Genomic DNA, 26,114 nt, shown 5'->3' on the forward strand with positions numbered 1-26,114 from the left:
AATGGTAGGAAATGGAAACTTCGCGCTACTCGGATTAACATGGCTTAGCATACTGACGCATTTTTGTCATGGCAACGACACAGTGATTGGAGGCAACTAAAAGGGCGGGAGTGAAATGCATAAACTCCAACGTGTTTAAATTTAAATGCACCGCCATACGATATCCGTAAAGCTCAAACAAACGTTCTAGGACGATAACCTTGGTAATCAGAGCTCTCTGACGATGAACTCTACAATGTTACGCGTCCGGTTCGCCAATAACAGGAGCTGACAACAGAGAAACGATTCCACACACACACACACAGAGAAAGCGAGAGAGAGAGAGAGAGAGAGAGGAAAGAAGTAGTGGAAGAAAAGAAAAGAAAAAGAAAGAAAGAAAGAAAGAAAGAAAGAAAGAAAGAAAGAAAGAAAGAAAGACTGCAAAATCAAAACAGAAGAGCTGTGACGCTTCTTTTTCAACATGCCCAGAGGGCGAGGGAATATGCATACGAGGACGGCGTGCCAGCAACGACATGACTCTTATTAGCGTGCCCATAGAACATGGAGCGTGCTACGCGATGGCCGTTGCCCTTTACTAGTTCGGTAAATGACAGCCAAGCAGCCGGTCGCATACTCTGAAGCCGATACAGTATTGTTGTTCTCAGGTGAAGATTTTACTGACGCTGTGGCGCTCTCCGGCATGCTACGACGCGCTATACATCACAAAAGAATAATTTTAGTGGGCACACAGACGGTCCGAGCCATCTCGCTCGGAATGGACACGCGCGTCATGTCGCGAGACGGAGGCTTTTTGACGCATTCGGGATAAACGACAATGCGTCCCTCCATAGCCCCAATACCAGCGACTTCACGGATGAATGAACCTTAATTAGCGTCCTGTCATGTTGCTTCTGTGCTTTGTGTGTTTTAGGTTGCATACGACTTTGAACAGCCACTCGAGTAATGCGCGCCCTACATAGCAGCAAGCGGCAGAGAACATTCCAGAGCAAGTGGGCCAACCAGCTGTGAGGTCGCTGAGGCGGCAGTTCTGGCTTAAAAGCCGCCTTCTGCTGCTCAGTTCTCGCGAGGACAGTATAGACTTGGCGTTTCGACTCCTTCGCGTTGATAAATTTCCTGGCATTCACCGTAGAGTTCGTAAAAAGCACCAATCTGCTATTCGCTTCTCATTTCGCCATTACGTTACCCGGGATGGTAGTCGAAGCCTTTTCACAGCGAGATGTACATGGTTTCAAAGATGATGAGGCGGATGTTTCTTTGAAAATTGACAATGGTGTTGTGGGGTCATACGTTGAAGGGGTAGCCCTTCCGGACATCAACTTTTCAGCTTTCTTTGGCGATGTTTTTGCCAGACGCAAAAACGAGACTGCCCTGGTGAGTAACTTTTCGTTCTTTAAATCGGTTTACTTGCCGATTTGATCTTAAGCAATTGTACCATGGCATACCACTGAGTACCCGCGCAATCTTTGACAATGCATTCGGATGTCCGTCATAATGGTGCAGAACGGGACCGTATTCTAGGTCTCAGTTGTAGCGCGAAGCGTAAGGTGAAATACAGTCGGCAATACATTTCACTGTCGCGACGATTTTACTGACAGCTTTTGCCAAATTAGGGCGTCCTGTTAAATCTAGCAATCGCGCAAATATAGTATATGCACGAACATAAAAGCGTCGTTTCCTGTTTCTCTGCGACATGGCTTCGCGTTACAATCGTATATATATATATATTTTTCGTATAATATATATATATATATATATTTTTCGTTAAGCTCGCCGACATAAGACAAGGTCTATTGAAGATTTAGTTCGTCTACCCTTCCTTACCGCTCGACGACGAATCGCGCGGAGCCGTTCATACTCAATATCAATTATCGTTCTTGACGTAAGTGCGCTGATAAACTTTGTTGTCCTGTGCACTGACGATAAAATAATGTCTTCTAGATCAGATGGTGAAGTGATTTATGTCTCTAGAATACTCTTCGACAAATGTATGGAATGTGGACACTCAGTACAGCGTACAGCAGACGTAGTTGATTGCACAAACCACAGGAATTTCATGCTATCCATAGTTTACTAAACTGTTTTGTGTGTTCCACATACTATTGTGTTTCGAGAATGAAAAATTATATTCTGGGGTGTTACGTGCCATACCGACGATCGATCTCATTATGAGGCACACCGTAAGGGTGGGGGGGGGGGATGGCTCTGGGTTAATTTTAACCACCTGGGGTTTTTAACATGCACCCAACGAACGGTACACGAGAGTTTTTGCATTGCACCCCCATAGGAATGCGGCCGCCGCAGCTGTGATTAAACCATTGACCTCAAGCTTAGCGATGCAAAATTTACAGCGCAGTTCTTTATGCGAACCCCATCGGACTTCGCTAAAGAGAGGCCATTTGAATTTAATTATGGTGTTTTACGTGTCAAAACCACTTTCTGATTATGAGGCACGCCGTAGTAGAGGACTCCGGAAATTTCGACCACCTGGGGTTCTTTATCGTGCACCTAAATCTAAGTACACGGGTGTTTTAGCATAAAAAGAGGCCATGTGACCTGTGTGAGGAAAAGAAGAGCTCAACAGGGGGAAAGGGTTTGGAGTGACCCCTTTTCCCCTGCGAGAATCGTATCTTATACGCGAATCTTAGAGGGTTGTCACATGGTGCATTTTCAGTGATCGAGCCAGATCGGCATTGAATTTATCGACGATTGATTCCACCCTGCCTCGAAAGAAACAAATGTTATGCTGACGGTTTGCGGCCAACGAGCGGTTCCCAGCGATTGAAACGCGATGCTAGGAGCGCGTGTCTGCCGGCACTTATTGAGCCAGCAAGAAGTGCCGGCAGCCACGTCAATCGTCAAACAAATTCAACCAATCATCAAAACAATTACAGCGCCCGCATCTCCAGTGGTGGGCTATGCGCCCAATATACGGAGCTTTGGATTAGTGGTTCCGCATATTCCATCCCAGCTACAATTATGGGAAGACCACAAGTAGTGCGTACTCCTGAGGAAAAAGCTGCATACCGCGCGCGTCAGCGCAAGAAAGGGGTGGAGCAACTTGCACGCGAAAAAAAAGCACGGCAAAACACACACACACACACACACACACACACACACACACACACACACACACACACACACACACACACACACACACACACACACACACACACACACACACACACACGCACACACGCACGCACGCACGCACATATGCAAACACGCACACGCACGCACATATGCAAGCACACACAAACACACACACACACACACACGCACACACGCACGCACACACGCACGCACGCCTCACGTGCAAAAAAATAAATAAATAAAATAAAAACACTGGGAGAACCACACACGAAAAAAAAACTCCTAAATCATGTTCACCGGGCGAAGCACGCGAAAGCGAAAATGATGTGAAAGAATGGTGAAGCAAAAGATCTACAGCATAGACTGCTTGCGTAGTTTGACTTGCATGGTGTAACACTCGGCGTAACTAACACAGCTTCACTGTTCGACCATCTTCACGGACTGTAAGGGGCGGTGATATTTTGCAAAAGAAAACAGAGCGTCTATTTGAGACCAAAAATCGCTTTCCTCGCCGGGCTAGAGAGCGTGGAGTACATATAACTGATTATTTTAGATTTATGGTATTAGACATGCTGGCAACATGTGCCATCGACCTCTCCCCAACAATTGGTTGTCACATGAAGAAGAATTGACGTTATATTGAAAAAGTGAAGACCATTTTAGCAGTGACACATTGGGTGCAATACTAACATATAGAGTTTTTTTTTGCACTAACTATATGGGTTCGAACAGGAAATGTAAGAAAACGACCCGTAAGGTACATGGTGTATACGTACAAGCTTGGACCCACTGCAATAACAAGACTACCACTATTCGCAGTAATAAAACAACAAAAAAGAAAGAAATAGGTATGCAACAAAGTCAGTGCCACTAATTAGAACCAATGCCACTATTGTTGCAAAATAATCGAATCCGCCAGACTTCGCTGTGCTTGAGGCTGGGTTAGTCAACATTCAGTGCTGTCCACGCGACAGGCCGCAGTAACAAAGGTAAAGACGCATGGCTTGAGCGACGGCTGAAACTATACTTTCGAGTGACGCGAATATAGTGGCTTTTGTGTAATGTTTAGATTGAATTGATTTCCCATCCTGTTATGTCTGTCAGTAGAATCAGGAGTACGAGCGCGTGGAGCAGTAGATGGGTGGTTGACCTCATTCTGCCTTCTTTAATGTTGCCTTTCAATGTCGATCGAGCGATTACCTGCGTTAATGCATTGTCTAAAAAGAGCAATGGAGGTCTCTGTTGTTCGCTTGTCTGCCAAACACTTCAGATGCTTCGGTCTTTCGCGGTGCAGGAGGAAAGCCGAAAACTTTTTTGCGAAACGAAAAGCAAACTCACAAATAACGGCATCGCCAGCAGCAAAGCAATAGTTATTTGAGGTGACAGTCGCACTGCTTCCCAAAGCTTCAGCATACTGTACACGGCACCTTTGGTTCTGAAGATCACTCTGTGAATACGCCCTCGTATATTAGACACTAAATAGTCTAGTGCCTGCCAACTATGAAAAATCAAATTATGGGGTTTTAAGCGCCAAAACTATTATCTGATTAAGAGGCAAGCTGTATTGAGGGACTCTGGAATAATTTAGACCACCTGGGGTACATTAAGATGCGCTTAAATCTAAGTGCAGGGGCGTTTTTCGCATTTAGCCCACATCGAAATGCGGTCGCAATAGCCGGGACTCGATCCCGCGACCTCGTGCTTAGCAGCTTAACGCCATAGCAACTAAGCAAACACAGTGGGTCCTGCCAACGATGCCGAAGCTTGCATAACTACCCAGGAATTTCGGACATTGTTCCTGCGGCCATCTGTCGAACTTGACCGCAAATGCGCCAGCGTAACTTATTGGCATAATTTAAAACAATAATATTGACACGTGTACTTATCTTTTTCGGGTGACCGCTCTTCACCGCCTAACAAATGTTATCGCTCAACTTTGGATGCGCCCGCACGTATCGGAAGTTTGCTCGAACGTTATCGATGGTTCTCTTTGCTGTCTGTTGTGATCGAACCTTGTGTAATCTGATTTCATGTATGCGCTACGCAAATGGCGTAGAACATTTTGGAAGACACGCGTGCACCAGCGATTTCTCTGGAAACTTCTATGACTGATGTATAAAAGCCGACGCGCTTGACCCGCTGATCAAATTTTCGACAATCGCCGACTGTGTTCGCCGCTGTCGCCGTTCTTTGAATGTAGCCTGTTTTTGAGGGCATAAGTTTGCCTAATAAAACGCTAGTTTCGTCATTTCCAGTTGCGCTGCTTTCTCCACTGTCATTACTAGTGACAGTATGCGTATTTGCGGCACTTATTTGTAACTTTACTGGTGCGTTATAGCAGCGTTTTATTCCTGACCAAGAACATGCTATAACGCAGCAAGGACATTACGACTAAGTGTCGTAAATACGCATGCTAATAAAAGGGCGTACCCTCTCGACGTTGATAACTGCAAGTTGTTGAAATTCCGATGGCCTTGTGAAATAGAATTTTCTGAAAATTCTGCCTATTGAATTACTCTGGTACGCTATGGGGAAGGCTGACAGATAATCAAAGGGGCAATGTTTTAAATTCCTGGATTTGATTGCAGTATCAGTCCAGGAGATTACGCCCAGAGCTCATGCAATCCATCAAAATACTACAGTTAAAACAAAAAGTGATATTCGCACAGAATACTACTTTTATCGCTATGTCGAAGAGGAAGATCTTATTTTTCTTCAGCGTAGATTTGCTGTTTCAGTTATGGTAGAACTATAGCCCGCAGAAAGAACGAAGGACACAGGAAGTTTACAAACAAATGCTGTGTCGTCGTGTCCTTAGATTTATGTGCGTGCTGTAGTTTTACCATGAATAATCACTAACTTGTTCAGCTTTCAGTGCTGCTGTTTCAGTTTCACTATTCAGGCGTTTCACTCCTTATTTCGTCCCGGTTTCAACTCGCACGGCGTGCTGCCACCGCTCCTTGTCATTATGAAGGCGCTGCCTTTCTGTGATGCTCCGAGGAACATCAGTAGGCTGTCCGGCGACCCATCCCGCTGATAGATATTTATCCTCGTCTTCATTGTCACCTCCGTCATCGATGGGCTGAACACGCGCCTTCTTAGGTTTTTTCTTTCGTGCGTACGCCCTTCTTGATTTTGAATGAAAAAGCATCAAATGGCTCACTGAGTGAAAAAGCCGGCGTCCATCGTGTGGAGCAGCGAGACAGTACCTGAATTACCATTGGCTGCGACGCCACGTCTTGAGCGGGCGAAAGGGGACAGAACGGCCAAAAGGGGACACCTGCTGCCCCGCTAGCGCGCAAGGTGTTGCGTGACAGAAGAGGGCACCACCGTGACGCCAGGTCCTCCTCGCTCTCGCGCTCGGCACGAGTGCGCCTCCACGGAGCAAAACGGGCAAAAAGGTTCCCCTATTGCTCCATTGGCGTGCTGGGTGTTGCGTGAGGGGAGAGGCTCTGGTCGCGAAGGACACCGCGGTGGCATGCATGCGGCATTTGCACCGCAGGCTGCTGCTGCTGCTGCTGCTGCTGCATGCTGGCTCGGGCACCGCCCCTACCGCTATGGTACACTACTCGCAGCGCAAAACTCGGGCTGCTCAGCGACGTTCAATTGGACATAAAAGCTTTCGCATTTACAGCTCATAAGATGTGCTTCGGTGTCCTCAGATTTTTTTCTTCCGCGGTGGCTGGGCGCTTTCATCCCTTATCTGTGGCTCAAGTGGAACTAAAGCCGAGATTGATAGCACTGCAATATCGTCACTCCAGTCACTATAGACGCATCGCTTTCCGAGTTGTCCGGTGTGCTGAATAACACCTGTGAGCCCTCTTCAGCAGTGAGCTTTCGGCAGTGAGCGGAAAACAGCCATTCTGGGAGAGTTTGCATGTGTTACAAAGGAGCGGGCAACACGCGGCAACCCTTCCGGAATGCTTTCCACAGCTGCCGGCAGGTAGTGACAAAGTTACATGTTAGCGCAGCCTTGGCAGCAGCTAACTTGCTTTTAGACGAATACAACTTGGCTATTTATTCTTAAAACCCAGGCTAACAACTGTGCTAAGTGTTATATTGAATGATCTGAACCATAAAAGGCGATATTTTTGGGTAATTTGAGCAAGAACAGAGCAGTGGTAAGCGCAAGACGTTTCTTCTGCGATTTTCAGCTTTAAACGCACATTGCCGGTACAATGACATCAAGTATACAAATTTACTCGTGTGCTCCTGACATCTTTATAAGCATGAAGAACACAAGATGCATCTTACCTGGCATTCTGGAACAAGAATATTGTCCTGAGAAAGTCGAGTACTGAGAGCTCGGTCCTTTGAAACTAAAATCATACCGAGCTGAACTGTACTGCGCTTGTAACCGTACCCTTTGTAACGGGAGAGTGATACACTCAGGCCGAAGGCACTTTGGACATGATTTGTGGCGTTAATGCGATTAGTCTTATGATGGGTGCGTAATTGGGCGATGTTATGTTTTACATGTTATAACGACTATTATGATCTACGCCCGTTTCGGCACGCGGTGTTGGCGGTTGGTCGCCCGCATTTGCTCCAAGCGAATGGCCCGCGCCTCCACGGGCTCCTCCGCAGAGCGGCGTCGAAAGACATCGGCGTGTCCGCGTTTGCGTTCATCAAACTCCTGCGCGGCAAGAAGCTTCTTTGGGCGAGGCTCAGCCAAGGAAGCTCACCGCTGTAAGATGACTCACCGAACCAGGCACGAGGAGGGGCATCATGTATGAAGCGTGTACTGCAGTCGGGTTCCTTTCTCGCGCTTTCCTCTGGACACCCTGCGCCATCTAGCCCTGCTCGACGCAGATGCATCAATTGTGGGGTATTGGCTAAGAATGGGCATTTTGCACTGTGTAGCCGCAGGAATCGCTGTTTGTATGCGGCATAGCTTGTGAACTGTGTAATACATTGATATTGCATGAGGTTAGACATTGCAAAGGATGAAAATGAACACAACTTTAGGCATCAAATTTAGTTGTACAGCATTTAATTAACCGCTTAAGTAAAGCATCGCTTCATGTAAATTCCAACATGTGTGTGGGATCTGAATATTTATTTATCCATTTATTCTATAATGAATACTGCACAAATGTCGTGGCTCCTTCGCTAACGGTGACAGGAGCTATCACCTGACTATAGACCGTTAGAGCTACCAAGCGCAACACAAAAGTCTTAGCTACCGACAAAATTTTTAGTACAGTAACTAGTAGAAACTGCAATACAAAACAGTAACTCAGCTCGACATCAGCATGTTCGTACTACGAATAAACGAGAGAACGCAGCAGCGAGAACGCATACGCTATCAACACAAGTGCTGGCAAGTACATTCGTATGCTAATACACGAGGAGAGAAAGGAGAGAAGACGAGAAGAACACAAGGGAAGGTTTTAAAGATCACTCAGAAGCTGACATTGCTTTTACAGAGGAATATTTTTAGACTCCTTCTCAATGCAAACATAGAATTTGTTTGGTCCATAAGTTTGTTATGTTCAGCAGGTTGAGTATTGAACATATTAATAGTTGCCAGCCGTAATTAGTTATAATTCCTGGCATAAAAAGTTGGTGCGAATAAACTGACGTAAGCACACTAAAATTCCTCGTGGTTGCTTTTAATTCGCGGAAATATTTCTGACAAGCGGTGCTTGCGTAACTTCTGAATAAACAATATACGGTGGCGCTTAAATTATGCTAATGTGTGGTAACACCTTGGGCGATTCTGAGGGGACCCAGCGTATTTATTTTGGTTTAAAACGCAGACATTAAGGTTAGATGAGGACGTCACACCCACATACTAGTAAGAAGCAATTTAGGTATGCGTGAATTGTACTAAAATAATACTGCCGCGTTATTTCAGCTACCGAAATATGTTTATTAAGCCAATTGACTGAGCAGCTTTACGCCTGACGTAAGTTATGTACGATTACCACCTAGCGTTCTCGTGAAACTGTGCTAAAAATTTACATTCGAAAATGCGTTCCACGGATTGCGGTTTGAAAAATATGGTTTCCGCAAGGTTGTTTGGTTTGTTAATAGTAGAGATATTATATACACACATTTGTTTACATTTAAAATAAGAAGTTCATTAACTTAGACTGTTCTGACAAGTTTCTAAGCCATGAAATTGCAGCTAAGGTGAGCGATGGTAAATCAGGAAATGAGAAAAATAATTTCTCTCATATGAAAAAAAAAGCACTATACCGGGAGTGCGAGGAATGGAAATAATGTCATTCGCATATAAGCGAAGTAGCATTGGTCTTAATATAGATCCTTGAGGTACACCACAAATAATTTCCCTTTCATCTGATACCACGTTATTGAATATAACAAATTGCGACCAGTTATACAGGTGACTTCGGAGGAGGTTAAACTCTACATTATCTAGTAATATTACAGTAATTTATTGAAAAAGTATGCGTTATGTCCACAGAAGAGAAGCCTGATAATTTCGAGCCGTTAAAGCTTCTGGATCCTCTGGCTGGTCTCTAGCTAGGTAGTGCGCCAATTTCATGGATCGAGGGCACATTCTTTCACCGCCGTTGAATAATTTTTGTTGTTTTATTTTGGTTTTGTTAAAGGGAATACATGGTAAAACTTGCGAGCAAAAATTACGCTGCGAGCTACTCCCGTCCTTCAACAACGTTACATTTGCTACATGCACGTGGCACGCAGTGGGATAAAAATCCAGTAAAACAAATTAAGCAGACATGCAAAGACGCACAGTAAAGGAGTACATTGGCTCGAAAAACGGTAATCGTCTTGTCGTTTCAGTGGCACCAAACGCCTCATATGGAGGCTACGCAGAGCCCCACGCCTGCGTTGCACTCTGCACTTTATATTGTAGAGGCCTGTCGTGGAGCTCTGTGGCAAGCTGTCAGTTGAGTGTAGAGCAAGTGTCAGAGACTTTGAAACATGGCCTTTTTGACGCTATTTCATTAATGATTTCTAAATGCTTTGAAAAGATGTCGTTCTTTTTTTATTTAACTCGTAGCCAGGCTGCTTTTTCTTTAAAATGGGATAACAGTTATTAGAACACACCAGGCGAATTTTTGCCGCCGTAGTCTTCGCCGCGACGTTCCGTATGAAGTTTAACTGCGATAAGATCCTACCACTCTCCGCACGCCGTATGCTGTGGGTGCGAGAGAAATTGTGCCAGCGTGAGCCGAGAAGGATACTGGCTTGATGTGCGCCGTTCTCCCGCGCGCCACCCATGAACCTATGAACCGGTTCGAATCACATTTCTTGCTTTGAAAAGAAAACACTGTGATGTCGTGACCGAGGGCTGGCAACTTTCCTTTTTTATGTCCTCATTTTTTAGCGAGAGTTACAGAAAATCGGTTAATGTCTTAATAATAGGAAGAAAGAATGAAACAGAAGGATAACTCTGCAACCGTGCAGGAAACAAACATAACTCGCGAATTGTTTTAGTTACGTTGCTTACTCAAGTATTACAGAAGTTGCGCTCCCATGTTACTGGTGTATTCTTTAGCCCCAATATACTATCTGTTTATTATCTTTAGTTTATTTCGAACCGATATAGAAATAAAAAATTCGCCTGCGGCAGACTCTGCTGTTCCCCATTTTCAGGTGCACTTCTGAAAGGGCGGGCATCACCTGCGCGAAAATCGTACTGTGCACCAAGAAAACTTAGAAACTTAACTAATCTTTAAATTATGCACGTTATAGTGGATGTTGCAATATTAGAAGAGTATGCTGCGTGATAATGAAGTCTTAGCCACCGAGCACAAATTCCAAGACTATAGCATCAATTTCGAGATGTACGTCTCCAAAATCTCTGAATAGACGCATTGATATTGCAGTTAATATCGTAGAGGGAGGTCTTTGGGAAACTGTTTGGACGCAAGGACGTCGGCTTTGCTTGACGGCCATGTTGGGGGGGGGGGGGGAGGGGGTAAAGGGAAGGAAATGGTCACCGTACAGCCCACTACTGTGCTGCCTGACGGTGTATATATACACAGGGTCTCCCAACTATCATGCACCAATATTTGAAAGTATGCAAATGCCACATAGCTGGACTGTTGTTTTCCGTTGCTTGGAGATACTCAGACTATTCTTGCATTTCGCCTTATTACATAATTAGTCTTAATTAATTAATAAAAGTGTCTTTCAGAGCGCGAAAGAAGCCCGCGAATAAATAAAGCTTTTACAAACTTTTCTATTCCAATTCTGCAATCAGCCATCTGCGATTGGTTAAAAACATTTTTGGGCCACCCCACTTCGCCTGTCTGTCACGTCACGAAAACCGCAATAGCTCCCCATCTGATATGACGTGTACACACTGATTATGCATGAATGGACTCAGCAAAAGAAAAATAGTTATTTCTGATTCGACGCCTTTTCGCCATTAGCCTTCGGCTATTGGTCAAGAGTTTTCGGGCAGCACCCACTTCACCTGCCTATCACGCGACGTCACAAAACGGGGAAAACTCACCCAGTCAAAGTTATGTGTACGCGTTAAAGATGCATTAATATGCCAAACAAAACTGAACTTTTTTCTGAATAGCCGCAGGCTGCCGCGTTCCGAGAGGAATAAAAGATGGCTGCCCACCAATTGCTCTGGTACTAGCTACTCACACCATGTGTATGGCGCTCTTTGGCCATATCTGGCCCTTGCGCCATAAAACCTCATACATCAATCAATCAATCCTGCCGGAGAGCATGGGCTTATTCACGTATAATAAAATTTCTGCGTGGCCATGTACCGTTTTCGAGCACTTTCGGCACGTTTACGACCTCACTCTGCCAACTCTTACTTGCTGAGGAGTTTTAGCGGCATTCTTAACCTTCCGTGACATGCCGCCTCGATTTTCGATCAGCCACCACAAGCTAAGTAAGGGAAGCGGACCAATCTCAGGCGCCGGCATCAGCCTTTTCGTCCGGTTATCTATGTTCAGTGCGCTGGCTCGGCCCCATCAAAACCCTCCCCACTTGAGCGTGCTCCTCGCCTCCTGGCAGCCAATTACAAACGAAAAACCGCTCAATGTAGGCAATATTATTCGTTTTGAAATCAAAGAATAGTGAGCAGCTGCTATAAAATAAGAGAGCATTTTATTGAGCTGTTTAGGCAACGCTGCGGGTCACCGCCCGATGCTTGCGTCGGCGGTTGTGCAAATTTGACGTCAGGAGATTGGAATAAAAACATGGGCCCTATAACGTAACACTATTTCAATGTGTTTTTATTCCAATCTCTTGACGTCAAATGTGCGTAACCGCCGACGCAAGCATCGGGCGGTGACCCGTAAGGTTGTCTGAAAAGGCCAATCAAACGCTCTCTTCATTTATAGGAGGCAACTTTTGTTTGCTTTAAAAACGAATAGCGTCGCCAAAACAGAGCGGCTTGTATTATCTAATTGTCTGACAAGAGGCGAGGCTCAAGTGGAGGGGGATTCGATGGGGCCGAGCCACTGCACTGAAAATCGATAACTGGATGAAGAGGGTGGAGTCGGCCTCTGCGATAGGTCCGCTTTCCCTTACTTAGCTTGCGGTGGCTGGTCGAAAATCGAGGCGGCATGCAACGGAAGGTTAAAAATGCCGCTAAAACGCATCCTCAGCGAAGAAGAGTTGACAAAGCAAGGTTGTAAACGTGCCGAGAGTGCTGGAAAACGTTACACTGCCACACAAAAAGTTTTATTGCACGCAAAGAAACCCAAGCTCTCCGGCAGGTGCGAGGAGCCCGTGCCTGAGCGATCCGCTGCAGCCATCTTGGATTCCTTTCGGAACGGGGCAGCCTGCGGCTATTAAGAAAATAGAATTAGTTTTGTTCTGCATATTAATGCATCTTTAACACGTACACGTCAGTTTGACACGGTGAGGTTTCGCGGTTTTGTGACGTCGTGTGACAGGCAGGTGAAGTGGGTGCAGCCCGAAAACTTTTGACCAATAGCCGAGGGCTAATGGCGAAAAGGCGTCGAATCAGAAATAACTATTTTTCTTTTGTTGAGTCCGATCATGCATAATCAGTGTGTACACGTCATATCAGATGGCGAGCTATCGCGGTTTTTGTGACGTGACAGACAGGCGAAGTGGGGGTGGTCCCAAAAAAGTTTTTGACCAATCACGGAGGGCTGATTGCAGAATTGGAATAGAAAAGTTTGGAATAGCTTTACGTTATAGCGCGCCATATTGAAATAGTTTTACGTTCCCCTCATCGTGCTCCTGGTTAGTTTTCATTTTTCTTTTGTTATCGAAACAGAGATAACTAGAAAGGTGCTACAGACGGCACTGACATTTTTGCGAATGAAGAAATCCTTCAAATACGTGACTTTGGTCGGATCCACAGGAGTGTACGGATGCCCTGGCCAATGTTGCCTGCGGCTGGCTGTTTGCTTGACAATCATTCACGTGGGTTTTAAAACGGACTTTCTGATTTAGAGGAAACGTATTTATTAGTGTGTGACCACGGCACATTTCCAAAGTAGCAAACATTTGACGTATACAGAGGCTTCCGGCGCTTCCATATAGCTTCACCATAGGTTAATCGAACGGCTGAGGCATTCCGCAGCTGCACACATGATCGCGGATTTGGCTAGGAAGATAATGATTGGAGCAACTATATTGGGCAAAGAAAACAGGGCTTCATGAGACAAGGGCTGCTACGCACATTTGCTGCCGCCTCTGGCAGTGCCAGCGATCGTGACGGTGACAACTGAGTGAAAGTGATGTGGAGCCTATGGACGCTGTTCTAATTCCGATGTCAAAGAAGCGGTAACGGAGACGATGGCGAAAACAACGAAGTGGAAAATGAAACCATGTGACAGGGAGTTCGTGTCTGTTTGTGTTAATGAACTACTTAATTGAAAGCTGTCATGAAAGTCTAATTCTACGTCAGTACGAAGGCCTAAATCCTCATACTGACGTGCAATGCACGGATAGACAGCAAACAGCTGTTGCAGTTCTGGCAGCGATGGGCATAAGGTCCTTGTTTTCTTTATTAGAATAGGTACCGTGATAGTCTTGGCACAACGCACAGCGGTGACACAGTGGATTTTATGGTTATGGCATTTTGCTACTGAATACGAGGTCACGGATTTGATCAGCTGCATCGCGGGACTACAAAACAGGAACATCGAGGTCAAGGAACGTAGTTTTCTTTCGATAAAGTTTAAGGTTATTGCAGAGAGAAGTTATTTGGCACGATGAAAGCATGTCAAGAACAGAAGTGCGGTAAACATCCGCAAAAAATAGTTATGCTTGAACATAATGAGATAGCTCATTACATGCACCTAACTTTCAGTTTGTGACCGAGGAATATTAATTCGACTAAACTTTGGTTGAGGTGAGAAAAAACATTTTCGATATCCACAACCAATCTCACCGGTATAGGCCCTCCCGAACTGTGTCTTCACTGGGGAACACGTATGCGCCGCCGGCTGTCTTTCTGGCACGCATACGCACTGTGGCTATCGTCCAGCGAATGTGTGCTGTGTCACTTGCCACCAGTGCAAATATATCGGAAACGGCATATGTTCGGCAGTTTACCACTTATAATTTTGTGGGGCTCGGTATATATGGTTGCGTGTAGGCGAACACGGCATAAATGCAACATTTTTATAGAGAAAGCCTTACATGCCCATGAAGTGAAAAATCCGGCCTCCGTCCGGTGTTATCTTATGATGGTAGCAAAACCATCGTGACCAAGTGATGACGTCACATTCCCAGCGCTGGACCTGCTGCGGCTCGCACTGTGAAATCCCACGGTTAATAGTCACGGCGTCGGACGGACGCCGTCGCCCACACCCCCCAAAATTGACTTGACGCACTTTAAAAACCGACTAGACCCACTTTCGGAATGGACTCTGATACACCCCCCCCCCCTCAAAAAAAAAAAAATTTGGTGGCCCACCCCTAAAACTGACTTTGCCCAATTCGAGCGCATGACCAAGGGAAAAGTATCGCGCGGAAGACTCATACTGCTCTCGCATTCAATGCACATAAGGAGACTTAAGTGCCCCGGCAACGTTTGCAGTGGTAGATAGTGGCTAAGTTAAGCTCACGCTCTGTTACGTGGCGGTAGAATAATCCCACAGTAATTTCTTCCTTGCTGCTTCACACCAGAACGAAAACGGCGCTTGACCAAGCCCGCGGTCACTCACAGCAGATTACAGCCTGCAAACTAGACATTTCTTGACATATCTCTCCTACACCATGGTTGGCGCGGAGCTTTGATGATTCAGTTTCTTGCATAATTCTGTAATCTGATCTGCAGTACTTACAAAAAATTGAATCAGCGCCGTACACAATATATGATCCGGTCCTGAGGACGACCTCGAATCAGTCATGGTTTACGTTCATCGCACAAATATATTATCGTAAAACGTTGTTGCACGGAAATCAGCATTAGAACAGCGTAAACGGGTATACCTTACTGCCCTTTACCACGCGTAAAAAACATGCGCTCATATTTTGTGTATACAGACTTCATAAGCGAGGCAAGAATTGAACTGTGGCCCGCACGTATTTTGCAGTGAAGACACAGTTACCATCTGAACCATCTACCAGTTCAGTAGTGCCTACTCGAATTATAACTTCTAGATCATAAGCTGAAAGGCTGGTGCAAATAATGAGCTACCTCACGCATTTTTATCAAAAGGGCCTGAATGCTTAATTTAGGTCAGAACATCGTCAAAAAGGGACTTTTTGGCAAACTCGGAAGTAATACTATGGAAAAATACTTAATTTGATTGTCTAGCATAATTTTTAGCAGAGACTATAACTACTTGAAGAAGCAGTAACAAATTATTGTGGCTACGACAGTGTTGAGTAGTTGAGCGACTTGGATTGATGTGGACCATAAAATGGCACTTCAAACCAAACTCTTCTAGCACAGACTAAGTGAACCATTTCTTGTCTGGTTATGAAATGCCCACAATGAAGCCTCTAACGGTGATCACAGGGGTAATGTCACCACGGTTAACCGATGCGAAGTACGTGTTCATGAACTTTTCGATATCACACTTGCGTGTGCCAGGAGATATATACACAGTTATGGGGACTCGCTGGATCAACTTTTCAAATTGTACACGGAGTTCTGTGTCGTAGATTAGAAAATAGCAAATAGAGAGAAATAACAGCTACAGACAAATAAAAGGAATATACGGCTGCATTAGTGCAGCCGTATATTTCGGTGTGGAGACCACAAGTTGCAGATTTTGATTGAGCGCTGCTGCGCCTCTTGAAGGCCAAGGAATTGTGCGACTTCTGACAGTGTGCACCAAATCGCCTGTCGGTTCTTACCCCTGTCTTACTCCAAGGTATTCAGCCATGAGAGATTATTGTGATGGACTTCATCGCGTTTTCTTCCCTCGTCCGCTTTCTCTTGATTCCTGATACGTTGCTCTCACTGTTTTTAATACAGAGACTAGCAAGGGGTTTCGAAAGAGGGGATCGCATGACATGCTGACATGTGGTCCTGTCTTTCGAAATTGACGTGTTTGGGGAGACTTGTATTTTCATAGCAAGAACTAATTTATTTTCTAATCACCTCGTATGTATTCGTTATGTATTCGTGCATGACTTCTAAACCACGCAGCTAACATACGTCTCTACTGTTAAAATCAGCAGATAATAGAGAGGTTACATGCAACAACCTGCTACAGAGATAATAGGCCACAGAACATGTATGTTCTTGTGAGAAAAATCGTAACAATACTTGTAATGTTGCTAAGACTTCAAATGAAGTTTTTAGTGACTAGGAACGCAAGTGGATGAGGGTGGGGGGCAGAGTCCAGCAACTTGGTTCCTCCAAGGTGAATAATATTTTGCGGTCGCTGGCATTCGCACCCAGCTGCACAAGTTCAATTTGGTCGTCCCCATGCTGTCCTCAGCCACCACATAGCCAAGGTTAACGATAGCTCAGCGCTTCGCCATATGACGACTTCAAAGCTGCGCTGCTCCAGCACACTACTCCGTCGTGACGCAGTCGTCTACAGCAGCTGCTTTCTGTAGAAGAAATCGGAGGCTGTCGGCCTCAGCAACTTTTTCGGCACTTGCGTTCGCTGCAGGGCCAACCACGGCTACCATACACGACTCACTTCTGCGTGATTTGTTGCTGCAGCGTGATACGATCACGACCGGGTGACGTGGGTCTTAACCGCAAGAATCAGGAAACGACGATGAAGCCGGGCATCGTGGCGATGAAAAAAAGCAGAAAAGATTGCATTCACTTCATTGGTTGTGGCTCTTATCCGAGTCTTGAGCGGTTCTGATTTAATACGGGGGCCAGGAAGGTCTTAAATAACCTCTCTTTCCCTCGTTGAGGGAATCCACTGGCCAGTCACAAACGCCGAATTGTTCACCATCTCTGTCGCCCCTCACTGGTCTCCCCTGTGCTGCTCGTGCATGGTGCTCATGTCTTCTACGTGCTGCTCGTTGTGCTCCCGTCTTCTATGCGCTGCCCGTTGTGTTCCTGTCTTCTATGCGCTGCTCGTTGTGCTTCAACGTGGCGCATCTGTCTCCGACGTGGCACAAAAGGAGGCAACCACCTGTCGTCGACGCTTTCTCCCTGGAGTTCTCGACGAGGGCCCTTTCACCGATAAGTGGCTACTTTGTGACGGTCAGGAGGGCGACGGTCCTGTGTTGAAGCGAAGTGAATGATGAGGCGTTAACATCAACCGTGAGAGATGCGGTTGCTGGTGGAGCATCACCCCGTCGCCAGATGTGGTAGTCGATGGCTTCTTGGAATACTTAGGTCAATCATAACAAGCGCCTGCCAAAGAGCGTGCAGGTTGTCCTTGCTCCTCTCGGTAACGTTATCGAACCTGCCAGACCTCCTTACTTTGACCGACAATGTGATGGAAATCACTACATCGTCACTCTCGTCTCTGACCTACTCTAATGACCCCATTTCGGCGAGCCGCCAGTCGACGTCGGCCTGTCCCGCCTCTCCATCACCGCTGGCCAACCTCTGTGACCACCTTGGGCCAGTCATCTGTGTCGCAGAACGTTAGCGCCTTTCGCTTTCTTAAGGCCAAACAACACGTACGCTTGCCGGCGCGCAACACCTCGTGCCGGCGCGCCTTGCGTTCGCCGCGCCTCGCGAGGAATGGCTGTTTTGCCCCTACATGAGACGCGTGCCAGAGCGCGGCCGCTTGGCTCACTCATAGACGTTTTGACATACATTGTCTTTTTTTCAAGTTTCAAGTTCATTTCCTCCAAAGTTAGTACAAATTGTGTGCAAACACTGTATGGCCCCTTAGCCCGAGGCTAGTAGTGGGGCCATTTACAAATATATAATTGGTAGTAAGCTTGTCTGTGACACATAAATGCACAGTACTATAAATATAACGAACACATAGAGCATATAGAAAAACAGTATAAAATGAAAGGAACACTTGATTAGTACGAAAAAGAACCTCGTTTGCAACTTAGCATAAACACATATTTGTATATAAGTACGTACTATTCGTCGCGTTCATGGGAGGTGCATATTCAGACAGGTTCCGCGGATATTTATTGAAGACAGTATTTTTAACTATTGTGATACATTTTTGCAGCACAAATATCTTTCTGTTACATATATCCGCGCTTTCGTAATTTGTTATTGACAGTGTTTCGAAATGCTGAAATATTGATAAACAAATTTGTGTTATTTTTAGAGTCGTTAAATCGACGCAAAAGCTAAAGAAAACGCATATTCTCGCATTGCATAAATCTGCCTCACTGAGTGTTGATTGTACCATGACGTAGCTGCTCAGCCATGCGCGTGGAAACGGGAGGCAGTCAAGCACAAGTACCTTTCTGGAACATATATCCGTGCTTGCGCCGTGCTTGAACGCGTACGTTCGCATGCGTAGGAGCACCGGCGCGAGCTTTCGCCCTCCGGCAAGCGTACGTATAGTTTGAATGGTACGCGTGTCGGTGGCGCACCAGCATTTCTCGGTGCACACCTTCCACGCTCGCCGTCTCAACCCGGTTTGTGCTGGTACCATAGCCGTTTCGAAGAGACTGCGCGCTACTGTACGCTCCTCTGCTTGTACTAGGAAAACTGTCCGGCCTACTTCTAGAGGGGAGAACTCGTCCGGCCCACGGTGAAAGTCGCCTGTTCCTCGTGCGCGACCATGCCAAGGGTCAGCAGTTCCTGGTTTACTTGGGCGATGACGTAAGTATGGTCCTGACGCAACACTCCGATCGTAAAAGGCCGCCAACCGTGAGTAAGTCAGTCGACATAAGGCCCAAGAATTCGCGCCTACACATCGCAATCGCTCACCCTGAATCTGGGCTTACGCCGAGCTTCCCGGTGGGTTTCCCTTGTTGCCGACGTTCGCCGTGCCATCATCTTTACTAAATTCCTGACGAATCATGGCCTGCTGGTCGAGGTCAAGGGCGGACGGCTGCTCGACAGCGCCACTCATATGTCCGCCGCAGGCTCAGCCTCTGCCAATGTGCTTCTGGTCGAGCGACTGACTATACTGTTCCCAACAGCCATTTCGCCGCTATGCTTCAAGAATTTCAGAGCCATACACGACAACTTTATTGGACGCAAGCTGTATGGTACGACGTCATCCACCATGTCGTAGGAAGCGGTTCTCCTGCACACATGCGTCCACGTCATCTGGTGCTAGAAAAACTCAAGATCTATCGAGCAGAGTTCGAGCATATGCTCGACATCGGCATTGTAGGACCATGTAAGCGACTGGGCATCTACATTGCGCATAGTTCGCAAGAAGACCGGGGACTGACGACCTTGCGGCGCCTACCATGGATTTAACAGAATCACCAGTTCCCGAAAGGTCTCCTCTCTGAAACATTAAAAACTTGACATTAGTCCTTCCCGGTGCGACGATTTTCTCGAAGATCGACCTGTTCCATGCCTACCACTAGCTACCTGTAGCGGAAGAGGACATTTCGATGACCACCTTAACTACCCCATTTGGCCTCTTCGAATTTGTTCGGATGACTATCGGCCTTCGCAATGCTGCCAGTCGTTCTAAAGATTTATAGACTCGGTCATTCGAGGGCTACTTTTCATATTTACTTACGTGGACGACCTGCTCATTGCCACCTCCTCTACTAACGAGGATATAGGGCACCTCAGAATGCAGTTCTCTCGGCTTTCAAGCCATGGCGTCGTGATAAATGCGTTGAAAGGTCTAGTTGGCAAGCAGCAACTCGACCGCCTGAGACATCTGGTCGATGCGTCTGGTATAAATCAGTTACCAGCTAACGTTCGTGTTATCGAAAAATTTCCTCTCCCCACGTCCGTCACCAAGTTGCGTCAGTTTCTAGGTTTCATAAATTTCTACCGCCATTTCATCCTAAAATGCACTCAACTAGTCACTCCTCTTGACGCCATGCTCTTAAAAAAGATGATTCGACATCGCAGTTGACTGAAGAGGCCCTGAGGCCTTCAGTGAAGTGAAGATCACGCTAGCCAAGGCCGCACTGCTTGTACACCCCAAGCTTGACGCGCCAAAACCTTTATGACTGACGCGTCGAGAGTGCAGTACACTAACGGAACATGAAATGGATGGAAAGAACTTTATTTTAAATCTGGCAAAGTTTAACGACCCGGGCTAAGGACTCCCATGAGGGGACTTCGAGGCCTTGCCTCGTCGCCGCTTCTCGGGTTTGCTGGACTGCCCACTCTTTTGTCTTGAGGTTGGAGCTGCGCAGAGCGGCGGCCCACTTCGACGCAAGAACCTTCGGAGCTACTGCCATTTTATCTGATTTAACAGGGCACTACCACAAGATGTGTGAGAGCATCGCTGGAAGCCCCTCGCCCATTGCTAAGAAAACAGACTGAAGCCGGCACAAACATGGTACAACGTCTTTTGGCAGGAGCTCCTTGCTACCTACCTCGTTGTAAGGAAACTTGAACACTTCGTCGAGGGTCGGCACTTTGTGTTCCTGACTGACCCCAAATCACTCGTCTATGCGGACAACTGGTCAGCATCTAGCTACACTCGCATACAAATATGCCAGCTTCCTTTTAACGCGGAGTTTATGACCGATTTCCAGCACGTCAAGGTTACAGAAAACATTCGTACTGGCGGTGGTGGTACCAGTGGACTGAGTCACGTGGACGCCATTTTCAGTCTCTCCAATGCCGCACTGCCCTTGGAAGCAGAATTTTCAACTCGCCAGCAATGCGATGACTCGGAGATTGGCCTCCTCCGTCAGTCGTGAACGCCACTGCGACAAGACGACCTTGGTTTTCCCGGCGATTTCACCACAACCTGTGACTTATCTACCGGCTCACTTTGACCATTTATGCCTCTTCACCTACGTCCTCGGCTTTTCGAAGATGTTCCCAAACAGTCTCATCCCCGCAATTAGGCTGCGCAGAGACTTCTTTCTAGCCGCTTTGTCTGGCATCAACTTAACGCTTATGTACGGGACTGCAGGTGCGTTCATGTCTACCGTGCCAATGATCTAAGGTCCACCATCACTCGTCCCTCCTTCAAAGACCTTCCTTTCACCTTCCACCTGATGCTGAATGCGACACGATTAATTTGGACATTGTCGGCCTACTTCTTCCCTGCTAAGGTCATCGCTACCTCCTTATCTGCATCGACATGTATACACGATGGTCAAAAGCTACGCCAATCCGGGACATTGACTGCCTACCAGCGCGGCCGCTTCCTTGTCCACTTGGGTTTCCCTCGTCGGCTGTCCATCTACCATAGTAATAGACCGAGGTCGCCGATTTGAGGCCAGCTATATCGAACTGCTCCATCGTCTTAGCACCACGCGACTCCATACCGCCTACCACCCACACTCCAACGGCTTCGTCGAGCGTTTCCACAGTCAATTGAAAACTGCGCTCACGGCTCAAGACTCACCGTCAAAGTGAGTTCACCACGTTCCCGTCATCCTTTCTGACATATGGACGGCGTTGAAGGCTGACTTGGGATGCTCGAGTGCCGAGCTTGTGCCGATGTGCGGGCTCGGGCTGCATGCGTTTGCTCTGGAGTTCGCCGGCGCTCCTGGCACCTGTTGACGCAACCAGAACCAACCTGGTTCGCTAGGGCCTGACGTTTTATCTATACGCTTCGCTCCATTCAAGACCCCACGGAACCAAACACACAACCTGTAAAGTTTGAGAACTTTTCTGTGCCAAGAGGCGAAACAACGCGTTGAAATACGTGACGTTACACTGACGCATCGACGCTGAGGTTTCGGCGCGCTAATCATGGAAACATAATTTTCGCCTTAATTGCCTCCGCACACCCAACAGTCCTCTCGCAGCACTTTTATACAGCCTCGAAATAAACATGGGCAATTCATTACCGAAACTGACATCGTTTCTTACGCGCACCTAATTTACCCAGACACTTGTAACTTTGCTCACGGGTCACCCCTGTCATCCACCAGATTGCCCCCAATTTACAGTATACTTCGACGTTTCGTTCCTCAAATAGGTGAGCGCTTGCAGTTACTCGTTGGTGTTCCGCGTCTCTCATTTACGGGTTTACGTTTACGCTTATACGCATCTGCATACACGCTCACGTTTTCGAACGCTTCTAGCCGCAACAGCAACTCATCTGCAAAATATAAGACGTTCGTGCACCCGTGCACTCACAAACACCGAAAAATATAGGTGACGCTTAATAAAAGGAAAGTCGATAGTACGTATGAAAGCCCATTCGAATCGACTTTTAGCAACAGGAACCTGTCCGGAATTTTGTGCTGATTCTTTCACCGCTGACTGATGCGCACCTGTTGTACTCTTCTACGACGGACTTATGGTGCCGTCGCTATAGATACCTCTCCGAGATCCATGACTGAGTGCCCGCGCACGTGTGTTCGCAGGTGGACGCCAGGACGGGCGCGCAGTACACCTTCGGCGAGCTGCACGATGCTTCTCTGCGGGTGGCCGCCGGTCTGCGCCGGCTAGGCCTGCGCACGGGCGACATCGTCTGCTTCCACGCCGCCAACGGGGCTGACCTCGTGATCGCCATGTGTGGAACGTTCTTCGCGGGCGGCACGGCCGCCATGGCAAAGACTAACCTGACCGAAAGTTCGTGGTCTCTCTCTCTCTCTTCTCTTCTGACTTGCCCCAATGTTCCACGTGAGAAGCCGGGCGCGGCGCTTTTCGACCAGAGGGATTCTACAGGAAAAGATCAAGAATCAAGAAAAGTCAGGACGGAATATTACACCCCGCAGCCTGCAATAGCAAAATAATAGGCAACTCTAACTGAGAGAAGAGATGTAGTACACCGAATTAAGGTGAGGTAAAAGGGGTGGATGACTGGGGAATGCATTGTGACCTTCGGGTTGCCAAAGCACTTCCCTATGGCGTAACACATCATGGAAACAAGTGGCCGAAGCTAGTTAATTGCTCATCGTACAAAACACAAAAGAAATACTCTGCATTGAAAAAAAAGACCCTCTAGAAGCTTTTATGGACGTTCTCTTTAGAAAAGGAAAAGCAACGGTCACTGTCGCGTTTAGGACGAATTCAAACGAGACAGTTCAATTCTTCTGGGGTCGTTATCTTCCTGCCAAAAAAAAAAGAAAAGCTGGAAGGATGTTACTATTTCGTCCGAATGTTGGTCAGTCCCCATAACAGGTATGCGCCACCAGAAAAGAGAAACGAAGCCAGCGTTCAGACAGCGCCCTTATTTTATATAAATTTTATTCATAGGAAAGAGAGAGAGGATTACACGCAGCGTTCGGCTCAGCATCGCTTAGAGCGTATTCAGTTCAGCGAAGTGAACCATAGCTTTACAGACGAAAGGGAATCTGAAAACCGGGGTATCGGCAGGACATCAGAGCTGCAAGTGTCGCTGTGGGTTCGTACCAACATCGTGAACGCGTAGATGACACCGATAAGTCATCTATAGCTTCACGGCGTCCTTGCCCTCATTGATTTCTGAATGGCTTCCAGGTCAATTCTCCTCAGTGAATACTCTCGTTTGTTTTCTGCGGGATAACTAGCTAAAGAGGATGACAAACTTTAGGCACACGGCTGCGTTGTTGACAGTGGAGTCTGCATTAGTGAGAGCACCAGAGGTCACTTAAAGACTTGGTGCTAGCTGTAATCGGCTGATATCTATCTGCTCGTAGTAGCGACACCATGCTCGCGCATCAATCACGTCTCGCGCCGTGTTGCTCTGTTTTGTTTTTGAATTTTAAGCACCATCTTCGCTGCTGCCCGGCTGCTTTCTAATTTGCAAATTTACCAGGAGGGGTTAGTCAGCATTTCTGGCGCGCGTAGGTCAACTACTGTAACGGACTTATCTGAAATGTTATGGACACACAGTGTGATGAAACGGAGTATGCAGTTTCACACTCGCGCACGTGTGCGGATACGTACATAGTCGAACAATTAAATGCATGCGTGCATTGCCTATGCATGCATAGGTTACGCACGCACGCGCGCTCACCTGTTTTGACTGACTGGCGCATGTTCGCCGGTCACTGAAGACAGCTGTCGTGTCGGCATTCTGAAATACGTGCCGGAGACTTACAATTAACTTCAGTCGCTGCTTTATTGAGTCGAAGCCATGATCTTTGGTGTTTATTAAGGCGAAGTTAATTAAGGCACTCGAACCCACGATCCAACCCGATGATATGAGCGAACCGGGCGCGTATTTCCAATTGCTAGTAGGTACAGCGGGGCGTGGTACTTGCGGAGACGACGGATGTTTGCGCGCATGCGCGAGTAAGAGCGGGTGCGAGAGGAAATGTGGAGACTTTTGCTCCTTGAATATACGACTCTGCCTAGGCACTACGGAGGAGTTTCTTAGCGCGTGTTGTATGCGTTTGTCCCTAGGCGTGCCGACAGAAGTCGCGGGGCGCGGTAGTGCTGAACTTAGCATCGCAAGTTGGCGGTTGGATGCAATTATATTTATTCAATCGTGTTTTTTTACAAATTAAAACAACGTGTAATTATTTCGCATAACTGGTGGCGCCTCCAGGACACCAAAGCGGCAACGGGGACATCAAAGCTAGAACCCGGACTGGTCCGTAGGTTGGGTCTCGCAGAGGCCTGAGCATGGCAGGGGAGTATAAGATCGTCTGTCCGCTATCGCGGACAGCCACTTTTTTTACGTGAGCACCCCTGGGCACGCTTCGGCCTCCTCGGCCCCAACCCACGGGCCGCTCTGCTTCCAGATTTGATCCGCCGGTGACCGCTTGGGTGCCCAGGACATCCCGCGCCGCCTGCTTTAATATAACCTCAGGTGCTCTCCTGAGGCCTCTGTTGGCCGGTTACATGTGCCCTCGTGGAGCAGTGCTTGTAAAAAATGCAATCTATCGTCGCGACTAAAAAAGCGACCCGCCACTTATACAACACCTACCAGAACCTTGCCCCTTCAGACACAGCGATCGCCAAATGGGGCGTCCGTGCCCGCTGCCTCACTGCGCGGGCAGCCAGCGGCGGAGCGTAAACAAACTGGACCGCACTCCGCAATACCAGCATGCCTAGGGGAGAAACGCATACAACACGCGTTAAAAAAGCTCCTCTGTTGTGCCTAGGCAGACTCAGATATTCAAGGAGCAAAGGCCCTAGATTATCTCTCTCGCACCCGCTCATACTCGCGCCTGCGCAGAAACATCGAGCGCCGTGAAAAGCGCCACGCCCCACTGTACCTACTAGTAATTGTAAAACAGCGAACCGGCCTCTCCAAGTTGGATTCCAATTGACATCGTGAAGGTCGAGAGTCGAACCCAATACCTGTGGTGTTAATCAAGGCGAAGTGATTTAAGGCACGGTTAATTAAGATAATGTTAATTAAGACACTCGAAGCCACGACCTTTGGTGAGAGTCGAACGCACTTCGAGATACGGACGAACCGGCCATATCTCCAAGTTAGATTCTAATTGATATCGTGAAGATCGAGAGTCGAACCCACGATCTTTGGTGGGAGTCGAACGCACGACCTTTTTAGTTAATTAAGGCAGTCGAACCCACGACCCAACATGTAGATGTGGGCGAATAGATTTCTCCAAGTTGGTTTCTAATTGACATTGTCAAGGTCGAGAGTCGAACCCACGACCTTTGATGGGACACTTCAAATTCTACCATGGCAAGGAAAATCGCGATAGAGCATTGACCG

General features: G+C 47.2%; 1 protein-coding gene across 1 annotated transcript in view; it reads left to right on the forward strand.

Moving 5' to 3' along the window:
* Positions 1 to 1,072: 1,072 nt before the first annotated feature.
* Positions 1,073 to 26,114, forward strand: part of LOC135907874 (uncharacterized) — a 48,633-nt gene continuing 23,591 nt past the window's right edge. The window contains exons 1-2 of the mRNA XM_065439634.1: positions 1,073 to 1,371; positions 22,864 to 23,071. Coding sequence (XP_065295706.1) covers positions 1,189 to 1,371; positions 22,864 to 23,071 — 391 coding nt within the window. The 5' untranslated portion in view covers positions 1,073 to 1,188. The remainder of the gene's footprint in view (positions 1,372 to 22,863; positions 23,072 to 26,114) is intronic.

Source organism: Dermacentor albipictus, chromosome 1 (assembly GCF_038994185.2).
Source record: "Dermacentor albipictus isolate Rhodes 1998 colony chromosome 1, USDA_Dalb.pri_finalv2, whole genome shotgun sequence".
Taxonomy (NCBI): domain Eukaryota; kingdom Metazoa; phylum Arthropoda; class Arachnida; order Ixodida; family Ixodidae; genus Dermacentor; species Dermacentor albipictus.